General features: G+C 37.9%; 1 protein-coding gene across 2 annotated transcripts in view; it reads right to left on the bottom strand.

Moving 5' to 3' along the window:
* Positions 1 to 4531: 4531 nt before the first annotated feature.
* ramp1 (receptor activity modifying protein 1) overlaps positions 4532 to 27977 on the bottom strand; it is a 115061-nt gene continuing 91615 nt past the window's right edge. For both annotated transcript variants that reach the window (XM_012876152.3, XM_021323392.2), the window contains exon 3: positions 4532 to 6012. In XM_012876152.3, the coding sequence (XP_012731606.1) occupies positions 5757 to 6012 (256 nt within the window). In that variant the 3' untranslated portion in view covers positions 4532 to 5756. The remainder of the gene's footprint in view (positions 6013 to 27977) is intronic.

Raw genomic sequence — 27977 nt, 5'->3', positions numbered from 1 at the left:
GCTTCTTGGTTCAGTTAATCCATGTGAGATCCTCTGTTCTCTACATCCTGCTTTTTCCAGCCTGTTCTATTAATTAAAATCCTGTTTATTTACCACACTCACACTGCTGTGTCTCTGCATTCATTGATAACATGACTATATTATTGAAGTTCCCATTTTATCACTTGTATGTAAATGGAGAATGATGCATTTGAGTGCAAATAGCTTTGGATGATACCTTTTTCAGCCAAGGCAAAGGGTAGGAGTAGAAACTGAGCTTGTGAATATGCATACTAATTTCTAATATACTGACCGAGACTTATTACAGAGAACCATGCATATAGATAGCTTTATAAATATAAGGGGACAATACATATGCAAATGTATGCACTGGTCCCCACACAGTTTCAGTCATAGTTTAACATCCTCTAGAAAAACTGCAGCGCCAACTTTCACATTTGTCTCTGTGTGTGAACGCTCTGAAAGCCACCTCAACCCTCTCTAACCCCCAAATGAGATGGGTTCCAGCCATTATGAAGGACAGAAATCTTGCGATTTTTAAATGTGCAAATGAAACAGTTAACAAGCGCAACACTCACTGACAATCCAATATTTAAGCTTAATGTTTCTGACTCCTACCCATACAACGAGTTTGATAATTAACTAATAATTGCACATTGCTCCATTGCTTTGGTCTGAGTATCGGCAGCTCTTCACTATCAGCGTCACCCTCTGTCTAACAACCCTCCAGTACCCTTACAAAAGTATTCAAACCCCTTGAAAAACTTTATATTTTGTCATGCTGCAACCACAAAATACAGTGTGTTTTTTGGGAATTTTATGTGGCATATTAACAAAAAATATAGTATAATTGTGAAGTATAAAGAAAAGTACATGATTGTGGACATTTAAACAATAATTTGAAAAGCGAGGCTTCCGTTTGGATTTAGCCTCTATTACTCTTAAAAGTTGCTTCATGCTTGACGTGCGGAAATTAGTTTGTGATTGCCGTTTGTTATTGGCGACAGCAATCAATCTGCGGTTACTTTCTTAAAACAGGAACGAGTGCTGCCGTGATCGCTGTCTGTCTCACTACGGCGGCCTTGTCCAGAAAGCCCCACGCTTGCAGTCAGAGCTAAGAGAGCAGAGACGCTTAGTTTTCATATGGAAAATGTAGTACGCAAAGCTGCTGGTGATTCCGCCTTGGATTAAAAAGTGGGATATAAATATAATATAAATATGTTTTTTAATCTAGTCTCTTTTTTTCTCTGTAAATGTTGCACTAAAACAATTCCCTGAATTTAATTCACGCACAGCTTGAATCCCTTATTTACCTCATTCACTGTGTGCCTCTGCTAACTTTCTTTGTGTAGAAATGAATTAATTATTTCATAAAGTTCATTTGTAGTTCCAAACATATTGAGTGTCTTTAAATCACATTTTTGTCTTGCCAAAAGCTTCTCTTTCCTACAGCCAGGATCACGCGTACATGAATGAATATTTAAATTACGCAATGACATAATCTAGCGACTTTTTGCATAGCCAATTGCGACTTTCTTTGCTGAGGAGTTGGCAACAGTGCTAACTACGTGGATAGTCCCGCAAGGAAAAACATGGCTGACAAAGAAGCATTCCTGCTTGCATAGTTTCTAAAATTTAGACGTCTTTATGATTTGACCCAAAAAGATCAACGTGATCAACAAATTGTTAACAATTCCTGGACAAAAATCTCTGTCACTCTTAGAAGAAAGTGAGGCTTTAAAATTTTGGAAACAACTACGTTTTCTACTTCTACCTTTAGTGGGCTGTAGTACACTTGGAGTGGAAGCACAGCACTGCCCTCTAGAGTCTAGGAGAATAGTGCTACTTCGGAGGAAAAGCCGCACGCAGCTGTAGATGCTGCAGTCGTGTCCACATTTTTCATTTCCGTGCAGCATGTATGTGCGTCAGGCATAAACCAGCCTTTATACTTCTAAATAAAACTCTAGAGCAAGATAGTTGGAAATTCAACAAAAACAACTAACGCGAGCCTGCAAACCTGCCTTGAGTTTCATATCCAATATGGCTGCTGAACATACAGAATCTCGTGAAAGAGGCCAATATGGTGCTGTGAAATATCTAATTTTTAGCATGTTTCCTTTATGTTTAAATGCATAAAAGGAAGATAATTACACATCGGTTTATGTTGTCTTGAAGGCCGAAGAGGTTAGAGAGGATTAGTGATCAAACACAGTCAACAGGTCCGGAATAAAGATGTGGAGAGGTTTAAAGCAGAGTGTGGTTAAAAAAACAATATTCCAAACTTTGAAAATCTGATGGATGAACCCATCTTCTAAAAATAAAAAGAGCATAGCACAAATCTAACAACACCTTCAGAGATCTACAGCTGTGGTGGGATAATCTGAATCTTAATCAAAATAGACTCAGGGAGGACAAATACAAATGTATACCACACTTTTTAGATTTTTATTTGTAAAATCTTCACAGTTATGTGCTACTTTGCTTGGTTGGTCTGAGATATACATCCTAAATGTCAATAAAACATAGTTTGTGATTATAATGGCACAGAAAATGTGGTAACATTATAACTGAATTGTATCATGATTTTAGAATAGTTTTAAAGCCTCTTAATGAAGATGGCATTTAATTTTGTAAAAGTATATATTTTAAATAAAAGGAATATTAAGTTATGTTTCTTTGTCAGTTTTCCTTTCAATGATAGTTGAGGGTTAGGGCCAAAATGGCTAAAACATTTTACAGATGATTATAAAACATTTCGCAGTGGCTGTAGTCTGCAGTAATCTGGTGGGTGATTAAAGTTTATCTTTAAAAAAGGAACCACATGGTGTCTAATGGAATTGGTTTTAAAAGTTGGAGATACATATAATTTTACTAGCTACTCGTCTGGCCTCTGCTCCTGTGTTTGTTATGTTTACTTTGCAAACATTAAAATAATATCCGTTTGTCATTTTTTTAAATCCAATGCAGTATCTGATTATAGTTTGATTATAGTTTTATCTTTTGTAAGGTTTATAGATTATCCTTGGCCAACAGTACAATCTCAAGGTTATGGTCAGGAGATCTTTATTGTTCTGGTTTAGATTGTTTAGTTCCTAAAACTATTCTAAAAGTTTTGCTACTTTAAAAAAAAGGGAACTACTTGGCAGCCGGTTGAATTGCCTTCACCAGTTTATCTGTTAGTGTACTTTCCACCAGTCAGAGCTGCAAAGTCGAGCCAGTTGGAAAATTAAAGTTTTGCTGGAGCATAACAGGTAAAAGATAACATTTCAAACCCAAAAAAAAAAAAATCCTTAATGTAGAAACCTACTTTACTAAACACAGTGTTCCCTGCCACCAATTTAAACATCATACCGACTTGCTGTGGAAAATTGCCTTCAGAACAAAAAATAGTGACACCTAATAGCAATGTAAAAATTCAAACACCCACTTTTTCAGGTTTTAAACATATAACTTTGCAATATTATTTGTGACAGTCTCTTAACATTTTTTCAGGTCAAGCTGCCGTCCTTTTCCAGGCATTTCTAAACTATAAATGCAATGAACATGAACTTAGTGGAGACATCTCTAGAAAACTTACCAGGGTTCTCAGGATACTACAATCTAAAACTTGATAACGATACTAAGAAAAATATTTGATACTCCAATAACATTTGTAGTATTGCAGCAGATGAAGGTACAGGTTTCTTTATAACCAAGAGCAAAGAATATGATTAAACATGTTTCCTATGGCAAAATCAAGAAGCAGTGGACAATTCAGGTCTTGTTTTGAGAAATAACCAATATAGGTGTCGCTTTCCTTTTTGGTAAAAACACTAAACAGGATGACAGGTATAAGTGTTAATATCTTGTATGTAAGTATGTACCTTTGGTTTAGTTTTGCAATTATTTTATTTTATTATTTACAGTTAAAGTTTTAAATGTGTAACATTATCAGGTGACATAAAGGAACAACTGTAGTAATAGTAATAATCAAGAGTGGCACATAGATCTTTTGTGAGTTAGTCTGGATGCTTTTATTGTGAATTATAAAACATAAGTGACCTTGTTTAGCCAGCAAATAGACGGATGGATGGATGGATGGATGGATGGATGGATGGATGGGTGGATGGAAATAAGCTTACTTAAATTTCATACTTTTCTAGAAGTTTCAATATTATGTATATTGTCTAATTAGATAACCTTGAAACTAAAACCCACTAGATATTAATCAAACCTACGCTGCTGTGGTAAAACAAGATAATTAACTGATCATGATTCCCTCTAAATGGTTTAATTTAAACTCACCTGAAAATATTTGAGGCGTGATTGAAATTTCAGGAATATCACAGCCGTCTTTCTGCTGACTGTCAACACAAATATAATCAATGTACAGCACTGTCATTAACTCTCTGTTCTGTAAACATTGCCAACGAGGTGGACTGATGGTGAATCATCAAAAATGTAAATTCATAATTGATACGGCACGCACTAATCCCCTCCTGTTACACTTGGTATCATAAGAGTGTCAGTGCTGTGTGCATTCAATACATTATTCAGAGGTTTTATTCAACATATCTTCACAATCACAGATTTCAAAATCAATCAGTGAAAGTCATTCCAACAGAAAATCCTTTGTTTCATAACAAACACGGCTCTCGTTTTTTTTTTTTTTTTTTTCTTTTTCCATGAGCTTTTGGCACAAAGTACAAAGTGTGGGTGTATCTCAAAGTGTGTTTTGCTGACAGGCAGGTTACAGGTCAATAAATCTATAAAGGAAAGAGAGCATTCGAAAATATCAATGAAGGAGAAGTTCAAACAGCACACTCTACTACACTGGGTGATCATAAATCAATAGAAACCAGAGGTTCGTGATTCACAAACTGTGCTTTGGGCAATGGCAATGCTTAGCGGCATTGTGCAGTGGCTTACTGACAGTAACCCACGGCTTTGAATCTTCTTTTTATCTGGAGTTGTGTTTTACGATAGCATTTCCCCGCTGTTTTATATATTCTGTTTTGTTAAAACACAGCCATGGAAGTGGAAGCTCTAAAAATGCAAACTTGGGCTCTATTCCTGTGGGTTGTCCATATTTTCCAATATGTGATCCCTGTTACCTGGATTGAGCATCTGTTTCACCGTTCTCTTCAGTTCCCATCTTCACGATTCAGGATGCACTTGTACTCTAGTAAATATACATTAAATGCAGCAGAATCATGACACAATAGTCGCAAAGCTGTACATACCGCGTGTAGTTTAGGTATAGGTACGTATGTACACAAGTACGACTGAGAATATCCGTGGGTTTCCTGTCAGAGGCTTTTATTATCTGTTCCTTTGTGGTATTTTCTTGGTTGTTGAAAGCATTTGTTAAACTCTTGAATGAAGAAGAGCCACCACACCCAATATCCTTTTTGAGCAGTTTCTGACAGGAAAAAAAAAAGTTTTGTTGTGCAACATCCCGTCACCAGTCCCTTTTCTGGTCCGGATCAGATTTGGGTGAGCATTGCAGCAAAATGTGCTTGTTAAACTTAAGAAACGACTCAAATCCGTCAAGATTAAGTACAAATGTTATGGGCTTTAATGTCTTCACCGGAGTGCATTGATGGGGGATCTATCTTTAGAGCCTGGAGTTCATGTTTTCACATCTAATGAGACCCTCTCCCCAAACACTGACACTCAAGAGAAGAGTTTTGGTCACTGAGGGTGAGGTTGGCGTTAACCTCAGGGAGAAAAAGTTTCTTGAGTCTTGTGACCCCAACCCCCATTTTTCCCCTTCACTACACGATTCCCTCGCTGCGCTTGCTCCTCCACACCACCAGGGCCGTCATGAGGAGTGTGACCAGGATGGGAACGACAATGAAGGGACCCAGAATGCGGTTCGGAGGATCCCTGAGTCGTCGTCCAGACATTGAGCAGTCGTGGAAGTAGTGCCTGTGGACCTGGATGAAGAACTCGTCCACAATTCGGTTGGGCCAGTAGCAGCTCATCTTCTCCGCACACAGGTATGTGCAGTTTGTAAGACCTTCATAGAGTCTGCAAGGTAGAGACACACAAAACAAACCAGAGTCACGTATTGAGGAGATAAAACTAATTCCTTACCATCCACTCTCTTAGAGTGCAGATAGAGTATTTCTCAGCATTTACTTCCAAGTCCCGGGTCAGAACTGCAGTTGGGAACTCCCTGAAAATGGTAGAAATCTGCATGCAGTGCTTTGCCATTTTGGATCAAAACTGCCATTTTGTATCTTTTACACATGTTGCATCAAAGCGAACTCCTAGAGCTTTTGACTTGTGGGCTTCAAAATTGCTCAGTATAGTCTTGAGCCATTGGAGGTCAAAAGTTATCAAAAGCTGTTTGCTGCATGAGAGCATGTGGGCGTGGCCAAGCCTCAAAATCTGACTTCTCGCCCAAAAAGACGTAACTGTAATGACTTCCAAAAACAAGGTCAGAGCTGTATCAAATGTTTGTGGCACATCATAGACAATCGCTCAAACACCTTCACATGCTCATTTGGTGACATCACTTTAGTCCCGCCCACTTACATGACGAAGTCACAGGTTTCACTGGTTGTTGGTTCTTGATTGTTTTACATCGACTGTGTCTGACCACACAGAACAAGGTGATGTCAAATCCTGTTGTGAACCGTGACTGATGGCTCAACCGTGTGGTGGACATGGCGGAGTGGCGAATTTCGAAAGCTCACAGTTTGCATGTGCTTCAAATTGGATATGAATGATCTTTATCAAGCTACAAACTGCTCACTTGGATTACCATCAAATTAGGATCCACGGCGCCCCCTAGAATATTTAAACGCCTGCATCTCCCTGATACGTCATTGTATATGCACCAAAGTTTGTGTGCTTGATGCTTGAAAGTGGACGACTGAGCCACACATTGCCATGATTAAGTGGTGACATTACCGTAGCCCCGCCTACTTAAATAAAAGCAACAGGTTTTATGATGGATGACCTCCATTACAGTCTGTAGAAATGTCATGATTTGTGTAAGAACACACAATGATATTTGGAGAATATGTTCAAAACACAACAGGTAGTGTTGATTAATCCTTCGCCCACCAAACCAGAAGTGACTACAGCTTCCTTCAGGATTTTTCCAAATTTTAAAGATGTCTCACTGGAGTTTACCTGCGCTGTACTTAATGAAATTTGGCCACCTGTTGGTGATGTGCCAGATAGAGAGATGGGCTTGTTTGAGGCGAGTAGGAAACTGCTGTGCGTCTGCGGCAGCAACACGGGCCGAGCAGCGCCAACCTAGCCTCGTGAGACCATCCTGATCTCGCGAGCTTTCAAGGTTTCACTCGCAGATCAGTCTGGCTACCCTCCGTTAAAGAAAATTTGGAGCCGTTCACCAAATGAACGTCCAATCAGCGTTGGCTTTAAGGAGAGTTGAGGTGTGACGCAACGAGAAGCGCGACAGTTCAGTCTAAAGAACACGGTGGCGTCAGCCGATGAAACTAGCGTTAGCGTAGCTATCGAGCAAGTTTTATCGGAATTACAGAGTATTTCTTTGCTGAGCTAACGAGCCTTTACCTGCAGCAACAAGAGTAGCTTGGCTTGTGGTTGTGTTTTCGTCGTCGCTCTGTTACGAGCGACGACGAAACATGTTGACGAGTACGTCATATGCTTCGTTGATCTGATTGGTTTATTTGGCCCGTCTATCACCAACATAGGCCAATCAGCTAACCAGTATTTTCGCCCCTTCCCAAAATTACTTCAACGGAAGGTTTCCAGATGGATATGCGAAGCAAATCTATCTGGCGGCGTCAGGTTAGCGCCAACCTGGGAGGGCTGCCCATTGCTGCTTGCAGCTTTAGTTTCGCAGTTGTCGCTTGTTCATTTTTGACTTTAAGGGTTGCATTACAGAATTGTGGTCTACATTAACTATCATTCATTATCATATTTTTGTATTATCTCCTTATAAAAAACAAAAATAGTTATCTACTAATACATCAGCTCTTCGGTTCTGGTTGGCCAAGGAAGCAACAGGTATTCAGCTGTAATCTTGCTGGCAACAATTAGAAACCTTTACAGCTAGCATGAAAGAAAATAAAGACTATTTTTTAAGAGAGGTTTCATAAATTATAAGCGTAACCCGCATATTAGAGTTTTTGAATCTGGAACACATTTTCATTTTTCATGACTTTTACACCTTTTTCTAATCTTTTTTCTGAAATCTTTTTTCTGAAAACATTTGTGTACTGCTATTGTGTTTAACGAGACCTTTGGGACGAACCTGAAAGACTAAAGATGCAAAGCGTAAAAACAGCCACTTTCTAAAATGCCTGATGGGAACTGCATACTTGAGTAATATCCCCTCTTGATGCATCCTACAAGGGGCTTCCATCATTAGTAGTCAATCCACCAGCTTCACCAATATTTCTCTAGCTATGGATTTACGCTTTGACGTTTGATTTGAGCTACAAAGCTCAGATTTATTTTGTTCTACTAATGACTAACATCTTCTGATAATGCACCCCAGCAATAGGTTGTTCTGTGTGGAAGAACAGCCCAGGGCTGTTTGGCATGGCACCATCACAACAGCGCATTGTGTACAGCTTCAGGTGACGAGTTAACTCTGTCTGGGTGTTTACTTCTTTCTTCTGCTGTTTCCTTGAAGCTTTACAAATCAGTTGTAGAGGAGAGAGAGAGAGAGAGAGAGAGAGGGAGAGAAAGAAATGAATTTTGGTCCTGCTGCTGGTCTAATGAGCGCTAGGGTTTGAGGGGGTGTTTCCAAGTCACGAATGGAAAGAGGACTCAGCAGAGTCGAGACAGGAGGAATGAACAAAGAGAGATGCCCTTGGTTATAAGTTCACCCCATGTAGCTAAGGTTGGGATCAAATTCAACCTGACAGTGTGGCGCTTTGGCAAGTTAGTGAGTTTCCGTGTGTATTTGTGTTTCTACACACAGTTCACTGAGGGAATTAATGTACTGCCCTATATAATCTGTGTCAAACACTCATTTCACTATGAAGTCTGTTCAAGCAAAGGGAATTTGCTTTTATGACTGGAATCCATTGAAAACACCAGGTTTACGCTATAGGGAGAGTTAGAGCCTCTTGGGTTTTATTGAGAGTAAATGTATAAAAGTAAAAAACTTCACCTGTATGCATATATTGCTGATTAAATGTGTAAACCAACAACATTGACATGAGATAATTTCTTTACAAACCTTAAAATAATAAGATAAGATAAGATAAGATAGGCTTTATTGATCTCACAGTAGAGAAATTCACTTGTCACACTAAGAGAATAACTATAAATTATGCACAAAAAAAGAAGATCAAGAGTTTATATGTGCATGTCTGGGTTCTCTTTGGGTACTTCGCTTTCTTCCAAAAACAACACTGTTAGGTAAATTCATCTCTGTCTAAATTGTGTGAGTGTGTTCTTGTACTTGCAGCTGAACAAGAACGTTTTTGGCTCATTTTACATGCAAAGTGAGAATGTTGATGCAAAGTGAGGACCTTTTTTTGGTCCTCACTTTTTTCTGGGCTAGGGGTTAGGTTTAGGACTAAGGTTTAGGGCTAGGGTGAGGGTCAGTGTTAGACCATAGAAAGGCTTGAATATGAATGGAAGACAAGGCAGAGTCCTCACTATGTACATTAAACATGGATGGGTTTGCATATAAATATCTGCCCAATAACCCCTGAAGATAGACAGCGGCCTCCCATTGATATGCAGCTAAAGACAACGGATGGATGGTTTGTCAGGCTATGATCCAACTTACCTCCACTTTTTTCCAAATGCCAGCTAATTATGATGTTCTTACTGTCAGGATCCCCAGGGGTTTGATTACTTGTTGTTGCTCCCTGGGGATCCTGAAGGTCTATTTGTGTGTTTGCACTTCTTTAGTATTGGTTACCTGTAGATTGGGTTCCTGTCTTAGTCCGCTTCTGTTTATTATGATTTTAGTATTTCTGCTAGATCCTTATTTTCTTGCCTTAATTGGTTTATTCTATCATATCGGGTCTTTCCTCATGTATTCCTGTAGATTCTGCTCTCCTCCTGTCTCTGTCAGATCATTGCCTTCTCTCTTCCTCTGTCTAATTACTTTTACACTTTCCACCTCTGCTTATTGCTCCACCTGCTGTCCCTTTCTGTTTCTCCCCTATATATTCAGCCAGTTTAGTAACACTCATTGTCAGGTCCTCCATCATGCTATCCCCTGTTCTGGTCAGCTCCCTGCTCATTCCTGGTCGTTGTCTTGGCCTCACTTTGTTTGCAAGTTTTAGTCCATCAACAAACCCTACAACCATGACAGACAATACACAGGTAGTTGTTAAAATCACTTTGCTGTGAAAATATTCAATTAAAATTCCACGGATGTATGCCTAATCACTTTCAGAATAATATTAAATGTAGTCAATCTCACCATCTGTGTTTTGTACATTCACAGATAGTTTTAGCTGAGCAACTGGAGTTCACTGTTGACTTTCTATCACCCCAACTCGTATGGAGAGGATAACATGTTGATGTGAAAGGGTCTTAAGAGGTTTACAAATAGAGTCTAAAACATCTGCAGTCTCATAATACAGTTTCCTCTTTGATCAGTGTTGTTACGGTCTGTTAAGGCTACTAATTGACGCAGGGGAGTTGTTGCTGTCTAGTTCTTCTCGCTCGTGTCTGACAAGCTCTAGGTCCGCGTTCCTCTGGGTACTCGGCTTTAATCTCAAAGAGACGATCCTCCGGTCAACTTCAACAGACACATTTTAGCGTTTGAAATCAATGTTGTGGAATAATAGAGGAGAAAAGAAGCGGCATGTTTTCTGCGCTACCTAATGGAACAGATTTAATGAATTATAAATCAATTACAGTCAAACAAACGTCTTCCAAATAAAATTGTACAACAATGTGGATATGTAAAACCCGGAATAAATAAAATGAACACAGAAAAAGCTCTCTGTTGACTGAAGAACGGACTCAGGACCGTTCCCTTAGTGCTCAGCGACACTCACACAGAGAGCCAGCTAAAGAGGATGAGGAGACACATGTCAGCAGGTAGATGTGGAATTTGTGAAAAAATAATGATGCGTTATGAGGAGAAGCACAACATTTATCATTGCAAGCTGTTGGTGTGTAGGCTTATCCACACAGATTGGCAACAGACATCATTATCTCCTCCATTAAATTTTCATGGCGAGGTTTAGACAGGTAACTGTTATTCTCAAGTGATTTACATGCACATGCATGCATCACCCCTAACTTAAACTTGAGCCAAAATGAAGCACAGATGCTTCCCTTGACACATTGCATCACCCTATATTCTCCGCTGGCTTTCAATATGTCACATTTTTCCTCCTGAACGACTGAAATACCATTTGGGAAAGGCCTTTACAGAGAATAACCACACATTTGTGTTGTTTTGTATGATACTGCCCTCCATGTGACCCCAGAGTCATATTAAATTTAAAAGCAGATTAAATTCAGCCGTGTTAAACCTCTCTTCAAATTTACAGACCGACCGGCAAACATCTCTGGGGTCCCACCATGCTGTTAGTTGCCGTTTAGACTGACTATTGCGGCGTAAAAAACACTGAAGTCTCATGTTTTTGCATGAGGGTGCTTTGACATCGCAGCAGGTGTACTAACGTAGAGTGAAGGCAAAAAAAACAAAACAGAATAAAACTGTAAAAATGTCTCGGTTTTCACTGCCAAGCAACAAAATGTCATGAGTGGAGATGAATTTTTACCTGCAGCAGAGTTGGTTTGCAACACCTCAAAGTTGCAAACACGGCTGCTTTGCAGAAACTTATGTTTCTATTTTAAATGAGATGCCATTTAACCAGCAAATGGTGCAGGAGTGGCTCTCAAGAGCCACAAGAGGTTTTACAAGTAAGAAAATGTAAATGGCAAATTTTGAGGAAAACAGTTTTGTAGATTGTTAAGTGCTGGATAAAAAATTGTTTGTTTATTGCTTTCAGTGTTTGTAGCTTTATTTGCAGTCCAGAAATTTTTATTTCTTTAAATTTGATGTAAATAAATATATTTCCATTATGCCAACTAGGTAGCTTGTTCAACACATCCCAAAATAAAGTATAAAATGCTTCCTTTCAATCACCTTAAAGTTGTAGAATCCACCTTTTAGACAGGAGGTAATAAAAACCGATTTTAGCACCAAGTCAAAAGTGATGAGAGGTGAGCAAGTAATGTTAAATGTAAAAAAAATGGTTAGCTAAGATAAAAACATGTAAAATAATTATTCTACACCCACAAAAAGAGTTATCTGTAAATGAGCATTACATGAAACATTCAAAGAAAACAAAAACTGTTTTTTCCAGTTTTACTGATCAACATTGTTCTCCCTTAGTCTTAAAAAAACCCCAAAGTAATTTACTGCACTAAAGTTGTTTTTTTAATACAATTTAAGACGCCTGGCTGAAGAAGCTCACATCGACCCAATATGTTGACACAGACAGGGACTATAAATGGACTGACAGGCTAAAGGGAGTTAACCCTTTGAACAGCAGAGGTGATGCAATTTTTTTGTTTACTGGACGCTGTTACTCCAGTTAATTCTTACTGCTGTAACTTTCAAAACTTTGAATATGTTTGGGCTTGGGGATGTCCAGGTCAGGAATTGCTTGTCTCCCTTATTGAGCCGAGTCGTTTACAATTACAGGCATATTGGCAATATTTGTCGAGTCACCATTATGCTATTTACATTAAAGATAAAGTGCTTTCTTGAAACCTCTGTTTCTCCAAGTGTTCTCTCCCGCTCCATCTTCCCCTCATTCATGAACAAGACTCCAAGATACTTAACCCCTCCACTAGGGGCAGCACATCCTCCCCAACCCAGAGAAAGCACTCTACCCTTTTCCTGCTCAAGACCATGGTCTCGGATTTGAAGGCACTGATCCTCATCCCGGCCACTTCACACTCAGCTGCTAACCGCTCCAGTGAGGGCTGTAGAGCTGTAGAATTGGTGCTATATAAATAAAATTTTATTCAGTTGAATTGTTAGCAAGAGAACGTTTTAATCCAGCGCGTGTGCTCTGCGGTCACAACTGAGCAATTGGCAGGTTTAGCGTCGGCTTAATTGAACACCAACGGTCATACTGTATTCCCAGCGACATTCCAGGCTTTTCCCTCTTGGAATCATATCTTTTTTGCCGTTTTTTCCACTGGATCTTGGACCATTGTTTCGCTGGGAGATGCTAATAGCTGTTAGCCGCTTCCATGTTTTATCCCCTGCTGAACATGTGCGGTGTTGTATTTCCTCTGTCCCTTATCGATTCAAGCTGCTGGCTCAAGGCGCTGACTCAGCAATGCCCGAAAGCCAGTGCTGCTGAGGCAATGGAGGAAAGGATGGATAAAGTTCTATATTATCATGTTTATTTCTCACATTTTAATCCAGGCAGGATCACCGACAGCTTTGCGCTTACATGATTTTGTGGAAAAGAAGAATGATCTCCTCTCTGCTCTCTTTGTTCTGACTGCAGGCGGATTTCAGGACTAGGCAGTCTGCCTGTGAGACAGCGCTGAGGGAAGTAGAGAGGGCTCACGGCAGCCTCGCTGCTGACTCAAGACACTAACTGCATAACAAATAACAAATAAAAAGTTTCTAGATCTGTTGCTGGTCGCTTTTATGAAGGAAAAAAAGTTGCTAGAGAGATCAGAGAAGTGCAACAAAAATAATGATCAGGGTATGTGGACAGTACTATGCTGTACTATAGAACGGAATGGAGGAGTAAACCAAGAACCTAAGCAAAAATTTGTTCTATTGATTATGTTCTGCTGATATTTAACAGAACATAGACAAGAACAAACACAAATTTGAAACAATACTTAAGATGAAGGGAATCTTGTCAGACTAAAAAGGACGGATCTCTTATGATTTTAATCACCAAACCCTTACCAGACTGCAACCTGTGAACAATTAAGAATTTGCTTTTTAATTGTTCCTGTTTATGTCACTGTTAATGACCAGGATTACCTGCCTTGTGAAAATGGAAACCCCCTAACAAGCCTTGTTGTGTTTTTAGAAGCTTTGACAACATCAGCCCTCAAGGCCACTCCTCTAATTACGTTTAACACCAGCGATATGCTAATTGTCCTTTTGTTTATTATAATAAAATGGAAGATCTGATAAGTTAAATCCTACGAGAAAACTGGGTCAGGAGGCACCAACGTATTTTAACAGAAGCAGCAACAGGAGGATTAAAGATTCATGTAATTTCACACATGAATGCCAATCCACAAAGATTTTCCAGTTTCCAGTTTGTGTACCTGACCTGAAATGACTGCTCCACTTCCCATCACTGCTGAGAGGAACGTCATCCCAATTTATTTATTCCCTTAAACTAAGCTTAGAGTCTGAAATCAACCCGTTTACTAAGTGGCAATATTTATTGCTGCTGTTGCTTTTTTTTTTGTTATAGTAAGAGTTATTAAATCGATTTGATATTGAGAAGGAGAGCTGACAACACAAACATATTTAGCCAAATAGAATTAAAGAAAAACAATGTGTGTTTGGTAAAGATTAGGCTCTTTAGGTTTCAAAAGAGTCAATTCAATCCTGAATCCGAAACCATTTACAGTATTTTTCTTTTGTATTGAGCCAAATCATATAGAACTCAGCTATGTGACAGTGTGAAAACGTCACCTTACTGTGTAAAAACTCAAACGCATATAAACTTGTAATGCTTGCATTTATTCTCAGGTAAACAGCAGAACAAATTAATTTAAATTTAAAAATACTGCTTTATCTTGCATTAAAGTCACACTGAATGTATTGTTCAAAACCTTTAAAAGCCACCAAACCTTTAATGGGGCAACGCGTTATTTATCTGTGAAAAAAGACTCAGTCCTTCACAAGATGGAAATTAAGTGTTAAACCTTTAAAAAAAAAAGTGTTTTTTACTGCGCTTTGTGAAGTAATGCATTTTCCCCTCTTTGTCTTTAAAATACTTCAAAGCTGCGTTTAGTTTGTTGTTTTTGCTCATGAGGAGTTCAACTCCTCTTCTTTCTTTTTTTTCTTCGCCATTTGCACAAAGGATGCAGTAAGAAATAAACTTACCTAGCCTTACTATACAACCTTTTCCCCAATAACTTTAATGTTTATCTTACTTGGTTAAATAGTGTACTCCTGATGTTTGTCAGGCTTATCTTCATCTTCTTGATATTCCTCATGGTATTAATATATTCTGAGACACAGCAGTAGGAAGATGTTTCAAACTCCACTGCGTTCCCCCCCCCCCCTCTAATTTCCTGTTACCCAGAGAGATAAGGCAGCAGATTCATACGTGTTTGGCTTCCTCACCTCCACTGCGGGACAAATACAGAACAGGCCTCCTGCACAGCTCTCCATTTCATCTTATTTTTATTTCCGGCTGCCCATATTTGCCATTTTAATTTTGTGAAAGCAGATTATCATGTTATTATAAAGCACAATACCTTGAAAAAAAATATTCAAATATTGCACTTTCTTGCATTGTGCTACTTTACAACTGCTGACTTGTGTTTTAGTTCGATATTATGTGACAGACACAGAGTTGAATGTTGTTGTGAGCGCAAAAGGAAATCTGAAAAGTGTGGCGTGTTTTTATTCAGCAGTCTTTAATCTGATACACTTAAAAAAAATCTAATGCAAGCAACTGCTTTCAGCGACCATCTAGTCAGGAAAAAGACTCCGCCTGTGTATAATTTAACCTCAGTATAAATCTAGCTTCTCTGTGAAGGCCTCAGAGGTTTGTTAGAAAACATTAGTGAACAATAAGAATGTGAAAAACAAAGCAACACAGCAGAAAAGTCAGGGATGTTTTTTTAAGAATCATTATCCTATATCATACATATATAATATTCTTGCTCTCATTTCTTCTGTGTTTTATTTTTCTATAATCTATAATAGAAAAAGAATAACACAACTGTAAACCTACCAAGACATACAGCAGCTGACTCACAGGCTCGGTAAGGAGAGCATTAATCACAGAAGCAGCCAAGAAGCACCTGGTATCTCTGGAGGAACTGCAAAGATCCAGAACTCAGGTGGGAAAATCTATTGACACGACAACTTTAAGTGGTAAATTCCACAAATGTGGGTTTTGTTTAAGAATGACAAGGAGAAAGCAATTGTTGAAAGAAATCCTTATGAAGTGTGATTTGCTGGGGACACAGCAAACCCATGGCAGGTTGATCTCTGCCCAGATGAGACTAAATTTTAACCTTTTGACCTGAACAGAAATTGCAGCTTGAACCTAATATCGCACGTCATCACCAGTCTGAAACATGATGGTATCAGCATCATGTAGTGGGAACCTTTTCTTCAATATAGGGATGTTTGTTAGAGTTTATGTAAAAATTGACGGAGCTGAATACAAGCAATCCTGGAAGAAAACCTGTTAGGGGCTGGAAAAAACTTCAGAGTTGGGTTGAGGTTCACCCTCCGGCCAAACAGCAGCTCAAAACATTCAGTTAGAGCTACAATAGATAGGCTTATAGCAATATTCATCTCATATAAATGTATCAGTCCAGAAATAAATCAAATGGAGAAGCTGTGGCATCATTTGGCTTCACAGAATACTAACTCAGGGAGGCCAAATACAAAAAGGGATAAAATCACTTCATATTTTAAATATGCAATAGATATAAAACACATTATGACATATAACATGACAACTGTTTGTGTGACTCTGTATCCTGAAGGGCTGCTCCAGCTATTACTCTGGTTTAACAAAATAAAACTAGCACTTTGTTTATAATTGTGACCATTTAAACAGTTCAAGGACTTTGGAGACTTTTGCATGGCAGAGTACACAGTCATATCCAATAAACTGGAATATGCCTTCTGATGAGGCCTGTTTGTCAGATTAAAAGTACCTTTAACCAGTTACTAAACATACATTTGATTAAGCCCACATTTCTATAATAAAATGTTTTTTTTATTAGTCTGATGTAATAGTCAAATCTTAAATACTATGTTTTCATTACATGGAAGCGGAAAAATTGTCACAATTAACACAAATGGAGGCTTGAAAATGTCAATCCGTGAGTAAATAATCTATCAATGTGTTTCACTTAGTAAATTTAGTTACTTAAGTAAGTGAACTTTTCAATAATGTTCATTGACTATGGATGTGACGCAACAATATTCTTTAAACATTATGATAATGCATATTTTAATTCTGTCACATTTATTTTCCTAATGGGACATTTTCTGTGGAGCCTGACATTCAGTCCACTCAGCGCTGTCCAAGCTGCTGCACTCAGAGCCAGCCTCAGGTTTCAGCTGATAACATTTCTGCCAAGTCTGAAGAACTTGAGTGCAAGTTCAGCACAGCTTGTGGTGTCGTTTTAAAGGACAGCCCAGCAGCTTTGACCAAAAGTGACTCTAAAATATCACTGTTCTTCACATTCCTGCTCCATCAGCAGATTTTTGTTTTATCTTTGGCTTTTAGGTTACCAGTGTTTAAGTGTTTTTAGAGATTTTTAGCATACTTTTCTCGACAACATGGAAGCTCCTCACAAAACCTCTGGAGTCAGTTTTTTTATAAGACGTTAAAAACTCAAAGTGTTTGGCAAAATCAAAAGAAAATTTGTTTTATTCAAAGAATTGTGCAGATGAATCAGAGAACATTGTTACAGCTGTTACGACTGTTAATATTTGCATATTTAAGGTATTTTCTAACCCTCTTTACATGGCTACAAGACTCTAACAACACAATAAGTAAAGAGTTTTAAATGCATATTCAAAAAGACGTCACTTCAGCTTGGTTTATATTTAACACTGACTCCATTAAGTGGAGGTAACCAGAGGATCAAAAATATTAAACAAAACCTTATTTGTCTACTTGTAAATTGTGTAAGTTTTTAAACAATTTTGAAATTAATCATATTATTGAATTCTTAATATCTGTGTTAAATGTTAAATTTCTTAATGTTTAAAATATTCTATTTAAACACCTTACTTTGAATAAATACTACTGAAGTAATAATTTTTGGACCAATAGAGGAGAGATCAAAAGTTAGCACACAGCTTCAGCTGCTTCAGCTAGGAACCGCTGATCAGGCCTGAAACCTTGGTGTAGTGATGGACTCAGACCTGAACCTCCAAAAGCACCTAAAGACAATTACAAGGTCGGCTTTCTATCACCTGAAGAACATTTCCAGGATTAAAGGAATAATACAGTTACTGAGGGCAAAATCTGAATTCCATCCATCCGTCTGTCCATCCCCACTGACACTTCCTTATCCTGGGAGATCTCAGGCCAGAGGTCATATGTAGTCTCTCCAGAACATCGGGGGTTCAGCCAAAAGTAGAGGGTGCTAAAAACCTCCAAGGTAACCAGGAGGCTTCCTTTAAACCGCCTAGGCTGACTGCTTTCGATGTTTCAGAGTGGCAGCTCTACTCTGAGCTCTCGGGATGAAGGAGCTCCTCATTCTATCTCTTAAGTGAACCTGGCTATTCTACAGGCGAAGCTGATTTCTGCTGTTTTTAACGGGCATCTCGTTGTTTTGGTCATGATCCATATCTCATCAGGACAGCTTAGGGTCCCAGCAAAGACGGCTTTGCTGTTCAGCTCCGCTCATTTCTCACCATGACGGACTGCAGCATCGATCTTCTGCTCCATCCTACCCTCACATATGAACAGGCCATTAGGGCACTTGAACTCCGTTTAAGGCAGAAACGGACTGCCTTAAACGAGAAATCCAGCTTTTTTTCACAGGAGAACCACAGCCCCAGCTTCAAATCGCTCCAGTCCAGGTTAATAGTCGTAGTTTGAAAACTCCAGCAGAACCACATCCACTTAAGAAACAAAGATAAGACCCTGATATCCCCAAACCGGACTCCCTCCTCTCCACGACTAAACCTCAGGAGCGACTCAAACAGGATCGGTTACAAACGTCAATTCTTTCCAGTTTGGAGCAGAAAGAAGTCTAGACTTTGTACAAGAAACTTATAACGCCTAAAAAGAGACAAATATCAAACTAATAATTATCTATAACTCAGTTTATCTCAATTTTTAAGTGAAGAGCACATGCTTTACATTTATTGACCAGACCTTATAGTTCACCAAGGTGTGACTTGATGCCCATTCTCTATGATTTATGTAAGAAAAAAATAACTTTATCAGAGCACTTTGACAGCAAAAAATAGAACATTATAACAGATTCCCCCTTTTGGACTATCACCTAGAAACATGTCTTCTTTACTTGCCTTCAGAGCAGAGAGAGTTTATCCACGGCTGCTTGGAGAGATCAGCTTAGAGAATAAAAGGAGAGAAGCCTCCATCTCAGACCAAGGAAATCCAACAAAAAACTAGGCCAAACTGTCACTGCTGAGCGAATCAAATCAAATGTTCTTTGTATTGGTACTTCGGTATTCTGCCTACTTCTGCAGCTCTTTCCCTGTCTGCGTGTGTGTGTGTGTGTGTGTGTGTGTGTGTCACATTCCCTCCAACATCATAAGAAGAGTGCTAAAATAAATGAAATGTTTATAGATGTGTTTTTTTCACATGGTGAAGCATTTTTTTAATATTATATATTTTTTTATCTTACCGTCCGCGCCACACAGCCATGTGACTTTTCTCAGTTTTTATCAAATCAGTCAGTATCATGATGTAAACTGGCATCGCTGATGAAGTGAGTGCTGTTTTTTTTATTTTGGCATGTCTGCTTGAACGTGTGTGAGTGTGTACGTGAATGACTGTAGCCTACTTTGGTTTACCGAGGTATTCAATATGTTTTTGTGACTAAGTTTGTGTATTTTTGACTGAGCAGAATGAGTTTAGATTAACGTTTGGCTAAAGGTTTATTGTCTCTAAATAACTGCTGTTAAAATATAACCAAGAGTTAGTTTTAGCTCTGTAGCATAGTGACTGTTGCTAATCTCCAAAATACAAACAGAAGTCTCAAGATCAATTAAAAAAAAAGAAAAAGCATAAAGCATTTGTGTAAGCTAAGACTAAGGTCCATGTATTCAGTGAAAAATAACTTACGAGAACAATCAGAAGATGTTTTTCTTCTCATCAGAAACAGGATAAATGTAGGATGGTTCCACTAGTCCTGTCCGGTTTAAACATATCTGAAGGTTATCCATGTTCCTCTTTGGTTTTAGAGGGACTGCACCTGGTTTTACATTATCGGAGGGGTTCGTTTTGATCAGCATCTCCACAATTAACCCCTTAAACTTCCTCATTTCCTCTGTCTGCACAAATGTAGAACTGGGCAGCATTGTCCTCATTTGTGTCCATTGTTGGAAAACTGAGAGAAATGTCATGCATATCATCTAACCACCCACTGAGCAACAGACTTAATATAAAAATTTTAAGCTACATTTAATCCTCATTTTGACGTGAATCAGTGACATTTCTATTTGTAGCTGTGATTTAGACCAACCTACCTCTTCTAGTCCAAGACCAAGCAAAACTCTCGGCTCTAACAGTGATATAGGCTTAGACTTAAAAAAGTAAAATCTGCATTAAGTCCACAAAAGAAGTCCGTAAAAGTGCCAGAAAGCATGAACTGACACTCTAAGTGCTTCATTTCTATTCAGTATGAAGGATTTTATCCTTTTTGAGCTGTGTTATATTATCAATTGTGGGATTTTTTTGGTTTAAGAAGCCGAAATGAAGAGAATAATGGTAAATCTGATGAGATACTGTTTGTAGAACAGAAACAAACTAAAGTCTTTGTAAACTTTTAAGCTTTACACCTGAACAGGCTTTGGACTTCTTTCTTGATGTCACCGGAGATAAAGTTCTGTTCAATTTCATGGAAATAAAACCAAATTTAATTGAATTGCTGTATTGTCCCCTGTGGGGGGAATTACGTTAAAGTAAAACCCACCAAGAGAAAGACAAACATGGGTAGACAAATGGCAATTGTCAGTTGTTGAGGATGAATCGTAATTTCCAAACAGAACCGAGGAGCACCTCTGTGACTGAGTTTATTAACAGAGATGACGCAGTTCTGACAGGATATCTCTGATCCACATGATAAATGGCAGTTAGATTTGTTGCTGTAAAACCAAGTCATCAGTTCACTCACATCAATAAAACTATGCACAAAAACACATCATGTTTCCTGGACGAATGAATTATTTGCACACTTTTCTGTGCCTTACTTGGTAAAAATGCTTGGAAAGCAGTTGTAATGTCCCAGGTTCAAGGTCAGCTTACTTTTTATTTTTTATGCATCCTGATCTCCACTTAAACAGCCCTAAAACTTGCCTTCCAATAAATAATATAAAAAGAACCATGGCATAAAATAAATTCTTAGTTTCAAAACACAAATGTCAATACAGGTCTTGGCTTAGACATCCATCAACCATTTAGACTGAACTATTTTGATCTATTTTATTTATTTCTGTGGGGCAGAGTTGTACATACATCTATGTTCATGCATGGCTGCAGCAGACTGGAGACTTTGCCATGCATATGCTGCATTGCAATCAGCTGCAGCATTTCCTCTTAAAATTCAGAAAGTGTTTGTTTGTGGAATTTGGCTGTCAACCAAACAATTCTGTAAATAAGCAAATTGCAAACGAAAGCAATGCTGCACTAAATACGTGAATGCATTATATCGTTTACCAGCCCTTTTTGACTAATTATCCTAAAGCCTCTGGCTGTAACTTTCCAAAAAATTCAAAACGGTTCAACTGTAACTCAATGTAACATTACATTTTAAAGGAATTATAAAAATAAAATCAGTACGAAACTGTATCTAAGTTCCAAAAGCCACAAAAGGCATAAATAAATAAACAAGGATAAGTATTTTATGATTGACAAGTTTATGTTTAAATCTACTGTATTCTTGGCAATGATAAAGTTGTAACACATAGAGCTTAAGAGAAAAAAAAAAGTTCCACAATATAAGGTTGCACCTTTCTAAAGGAAACCTATCATTTCTTTTCCAACCAGCCTTAAAATGATTGCTTGCGACAATAATGTAAAGACTGATTAAAACGCAAAGGCTCAATTAGGAAAAAAACACCAGTTATTTGTATCTTTTGAGGAAATTTAAGGCCATCAAATTTGGTTTTTAAATTAGAAAAAAAAAACATCTGCACATTGTGCAAAATGCCTCCATATTAAGAGTTAACGCTACAGATGAAGATTAAAAGGATTTAGACTTTGAGTTGCTTGTGCAAAGATTACTTTGTTATGTTTTCTTAAGGATTAATGAAAGCAGGAATGCAGCTTCGTAGTGGCAGGATTGTATTGATATTGTGAGAAATGTGCTCGAACAAAACGTCTGTGCTGCTGGTTTTCAGTAATAACTAAACATGTATGCTGTCTATCCATCCATCCATCTCTCCTCCTCCTGTCCTCGTCCCAATTTTATCAGAGACATATTGCATAACAGCTCCAAGTGAGGAGAAGTGTGGGCAAAGCGGGATATTATCCAGTCATTAGTTATAAAAACACGCAGCAATCCTTTTCTAATCACCGACTAATCAGCCCCTCAATTCATACGGCTCCGCAGAGACGAGGCTTCTGTAAGCTTTCAACACTACTTAGCTCACTCGAACTTCTCTGGCCCAGCTTCGCCGGGAACCTGATGTGAATTCACTCGCCAAAAGCAAGCGTGACTGATTGACCAAAATACCCCTTAACAATAACACAGCCTGAAAAGCTCGTGTGGAGCAAAGATGCGGAGCTATTTTTAAACTGAGAGCCTGGAGTACTGAGCAATTCAGACAGTGGCCAAAAGGGCAATTAGTATGACTGAAGAACAAAATATCTGTGTTTCAATGTGTTATTCTACTTATTCTGGGCCTGCAGCCTACGCTACCATGCTGACTTCAACTGTAAAGAAATAGTGTTCACCTGATCAAGAGGCCAGAAAACCAGATAAAACTTATTTAGATATTTAGTTAGAAGTTTGGTCATTATCTTTCTATTGATGCCAATTAGCACAACATTACTAGAATTTGCACTATTTGGGGAGGATTTTTTTCTAAAATCTGATGGTTTCAGCTGACTTTGTGTCTCTTATTGCATTTCCTCGTATTTGATGCTTATTTCCTGTGTCATTACGCAGAATATCTGGACTAATATGTCTGGAAGCTTCTGCATGTGTGGATTTCTGTGGTCGTTGCCATCTGGTGTAAATTTCATGTACATTTTCACTCTAGAAATGTATTTAATGACAGATATTGATTCGGTCAATTCTTACTTTCTCATTCAAATAATAATAAACAAATAAAATAAGCTCTTGACCGAACAAAAATTAGCCTCGCAGCTTTTGATTCCTGAAACCGTTTGACCTCCACACATCCGGTGTCATCATCAGCGTCATGAAGATTCACCTGGGAATCGTTTTAAATGGTAATTAGTGGATTTTTCCAGACCTAATGGTAATGTAAGCTCCAAATATATCTAATTGTTGTTGAAAGTAACTTCATCCAAAACTTCAAACTGATTCATTAACATCAATTCAAGACAGGACAAAAATGGCCTTCATACTTTTTTGTAACCATCAGTCACCATCTCAACCATCAAATCTCAAGATGAAACTGGCTCTCATGACACTTGCCCCAGGACATCAAGATAAAGAATGATCTCTGCTGCAGACAAGAGCTTCATGTATGGATATAATTTTAAAGCAACCCTTGGATCAAAGCTAGCATGAACTCATATCAAGACGTCAACTGTTCAGGAGAGAGACTGCCAAAATCTGGCTTTCAAGGCCCCTTTCTTCCAAAAAAAAAAAAAAGAAGCACCACTCAGGGAGACGGATCATAAGAAAAGAACAACTGAAGCCAAAGATCCTCAAGGAAACACATGTAGTCCAGTAAAAATCTGTTTCTTGATCTGACAAGCTATCATCTAAGGTTTTAACCTTGATTCACATGGACTGTTGCATCAGATGATCCCATATCTCACACGGTAAGGAGGATCTATATTTAAACTGATGTTAAAGTCAGAGTAGTCATGATCCCCTCATAAATAAGCAACCAACTGGGAAATCTTACACGCAAATAATAAAGGCTCAATGTAAAACACTACATTGGTGTTTACGCAGGAATCAGTGTCTGCTGTCTGTCATCTTTCTACATCTAATCATGGAAACAACAAAGAAAAAAAGGATTTTCATAGTAATACTTGTGTTTATTTGCTAGAGGTCTTTCTTTCCAATGCAACTTTATACATAATTTAATCTCATTTTGCTTTATGTGGCAACAAATATCAACAGAGGAGAAGTCAGAAGTCCCTCTCATTCACAACCATCTGTTGTCTTCTGCTCCTTCAGCTCCAGGGGGAAAAGGTCAGAGTGAAAAATAAAATCTGACTTTAAATTGAAATAAAAAAGGATCTCAAACATAGCTGAATAATTATTATTTATGTAAATAAATCAGGAGAAATTACACTATAAAAAAATAAGCAAATAAAATGTTTTATTAGGGATGTTATAAATAATGATTTATTGTTATTAACCCCCTATTTTATTTATTTATACATTTTTGGCCATGAATGCTTTTTGCATTTCCTAATTTTAGTATTTATTTTTCTTTCTAAATTTATGATATATTTTTTTTTTAGGTATTTGTGTTATGTACTGTTGTAAAAAATATCTATATGAAGAGTGTCTCTGTCGTTGTATCCTTGTACCAAAGCTCTTTGGAGGTTGTCAGAATAGTTAAAAGCACTACAAGTACAAGCCATTTACCATTTTCTGAACTGTATAAAATAAAATAAACGGTTTAATCCAAAACAAGTCATCTCTGGTTTATGATATAATGTAAAAAAAACAACAACTCACAAATGTTAAACACAATTAATTTAGAATTTTTAAACTTTTTGTCAAATTTTATTTTAGGATTACTTGCCGATAACTTAATTAAGCATTGCGATAAAGAAAATGTGTTGGTATGTTTAGAAATACTTGAAATGTAGAAAATGGGTAAAAACGTCATAAAGCAATAGATGCAAGGCATCAATACGTTTACTAGCGAGCTGTGCAACAAGAAGAAAATTCACCAAACGGATCAACCTCTCCGCGACAAATAGGAGAAACTTTGTTTGTACAACCCAACAGCCTGTCCCCATTTTACAAACCATTCCCTACCAGTAAAACCTGAAAAAACAACATTATCAAAGCATAATTATTCATCACAAATGTGTGTATCAGTATTGTAATTAATTTCCCTGTTTTGGGTAACGGTTGGAAGTATTTACTTCTTTCAGATATCAGATTTGTACAGCCCCATGTAAGGCTGTCACATTGGGTTGCCATAAAACGGAGAATTAGATTAATCGGAAAGAGGGGAAAAGGCAGTGATTCCTTAAGAAGGATCTGAAAACTCAGATATTTTATTCACAGATGGACTTTGAATGACAACCCTTGAAGGAAGAACACATTCAATGTAAAGACTCTATTCGTAAATCTTAGCAAACCCATAAACCAATAATAGTCCAAGAGTTGTCCCTCATTACAACTCGAGACCTAAGGGGCTCAAGGCATGAAGGACAGTTTTTATCATTTTCATTTTTTTTTCAGTGAGTAATAGCTTTACTGTCTGCTGATGAGATTTTGGATTGTGGAAAGGCCAATCCGGATTACACTGTGATGTCTTAATTTGTGAGATATCGTTCTAAGACCCTTACACCCTGGTGAGTAACGGCTTATTTTTGCCCACTGTGGTCACTGAAACAACTCGGACATTCTTATCCAACTCATCTGTCAGTCAGGCTCACAGCAGAAGTCAAATAAAAAAAATGAAGACAAATGTTTTAATGCAGGATGAGAAAAGACTGCATACTATCTCGGAGAAGTATTAATAACGTTTGAACTTTTTGTCATGTTTGTTACCTCACGCTTAAATTACTGTTACTGTGACTGAACAAAACAAGGTAATGCATATATATATATATAGAGAGAGAGAGAGATAGATAGATAGATAGATAGATAGATAGATAGATAGATAGATAGATAGATAGATAGATAGATAGATAGATAGATAGATGCTTTTAGGGTTTAGATGAGGGCTTTAACTGGGCCGTTCTAACACATGAACATGCCTTAATCTAAAAGCATGTAATCCAATAATTAAATGTTTTGCTATAATTTGAAAATCCCCTCCATCCTCTTTAGTTTACAGGTCACTGACTTCCCAGGTGCAGACTACATGTATGAACATCCACTCCGCGTAGGTAGTGACCTGCACTGCAGTGGGCGATTTTAAGATGTCCTTTTTTTGACTTCACATAGGCTCCAGGGCACAAAGTGTAGCTCAAGCTCGAGCTGCTAAATGAGGACATAAGAAAGGGACATAAGCAAAAGCAAATAAAATTAAGTTAAAAAAATAACTTGTATAACAAAACGTTGCATACTTCACACCTCCGCTTGTTTTATGTTATGAAACTGTTTCTCTTGACTAACCTGAAATGAGTGGGGTTACGTTTGTCTGTTCACGATCTTCAGCTTAGGCACGATTAAACAAAACGCTCTTTTAAATATCGGCTGAGATGTGATAAGGGCCCTTTATGAAAGAGGAAGACAAATCTTTTTAATGCTGTAACCCATTTGCATCCATAATCTTATGTATTATTAAGTTTGCATTTTGCATCTTTTTGTTCATGTGATCTCGGGACGAGGATCACAGTCAGCGTTTCAAAATATGGAAGCGTTTAAAATTTAAAGCGGTGTCATCAACATGTTGGAAAATGATCAAACCGAATTAAAATGGCGACATGTTAACGTTCCCTGCCACAGCAGGACGGTTATGTCTTTCCATCTGCTTCCTATTTGCAACAGGAGAGTTGTCTTGTTTTCCATCTGCTAAATTTTTTGGTTTGTGCTCACAGACAGAAATCTGTTTGCTCTTCATTTAATTTCCGACACAAATCAACCCACAGATGCATGAAAATAAGTTTCCAGGCATAAACAGATACAGAAAATGTGAAAGGGTTTAAGGAAATAAGATTGCCTCCGTTTAGTTTCTACGATGGTTTTACTAATCAGAGTTTGTGTTCGACTTCCAGTGAGGAAGAGGTGGCCACCGTCTGTTAGTTATTCTGACTTCTTTATACAGTTTTGGTAAAAGTAATCACAACCACTCAACAGAACAAACCGCATTAAATCAAATAGTAGCACATCCCTCAGCTATCATTTATCAGTCCAAAGATACACTGAAAAAACGGAACTTAAAATAAGTAAAATGTTCTTGAAATTAGTGTATTTTTCCTTGATTTGAGCAGGTAAATAAGATGATCTGCCAATAAAATAGGATTTTTGCACTTAAAATAGGAACAATTCATCTCCATCGTCTTATTTGAAGTGCAGTATATCTAATTATGTTATTTTAGGGGTAAAAATACTCATTCCATTGGCAGATAATCTTATTTACCTGCTCAAATCAAGGACAAAAACTCATTTAAAAAAAAAGTTTTACTTATTTTTAGATCCGTTTTTGCAGAGTACTAGAGTAGACAAATGCTAATGTTTGACTTTGGCTATAAAGAAATGTCTACAGGTGAGTAATAGTTATCAAATTGAAATTGAAAGTTTAAACGACCACTTTAATGATATCCAAAACACGTTGACTTAATAAAAACTTTAAATTAGGTCAACTATGAAATATTTCGTGTAAAGTTGTTTTTGTTAGATAAAATTTGGTTTATGGTGGTTATGAAAGGAGGCTGGTTGTCTCGCTTTAACTTAGAGATCCTAAATCCAAGTGATTCAGGAATGTCCAGCTAATGAGTTTTGCAGCAGGACAGCGATTAGCGATGTCACTGAGTCAGACAGACCCCTAAATTTATCGATTGTACCAGTCTCCTTGTTCCTGTCTACTCCATCAGTCTCAAAACGTCCAATTTACACCCTGAATGGCAGCGAGGCCCCGCAATATTGAGCTGTGAGTAATGCTGCTGTGACCTCTGCACAGCTTTTTTCTCTGCGATTTTTCTCATTTCATCCTCGGCTTTGAAGGCGACACGTCAAAAATATTGATAAGGAAACACACAGGGCCTTTACACGTTGTGTGATAACAGTAATGTGACTGCTTGGGGGACTTGGGGGAAAACAAATCTCTC

Source organism: Fundulus heteroclitus, chromosome 7, assembly GCF_011125445.2.
Source record: "Fundulus heteroclitus isolate FHET01 chromosome 7, MU-UCD_Fhet_4.1, whole genome shotgun sequence".
NCBI lineage: Eukaryota > Metazoa > Chordata > Actinopteri > Cyprinodontiformes > Fundulidae > Fundulus > Fundulus heteroclitus.
Note: the sequence above shows the minus strand (reverse complement) of the source record. Positions and strands in the feature narration are given on the sequence as shown.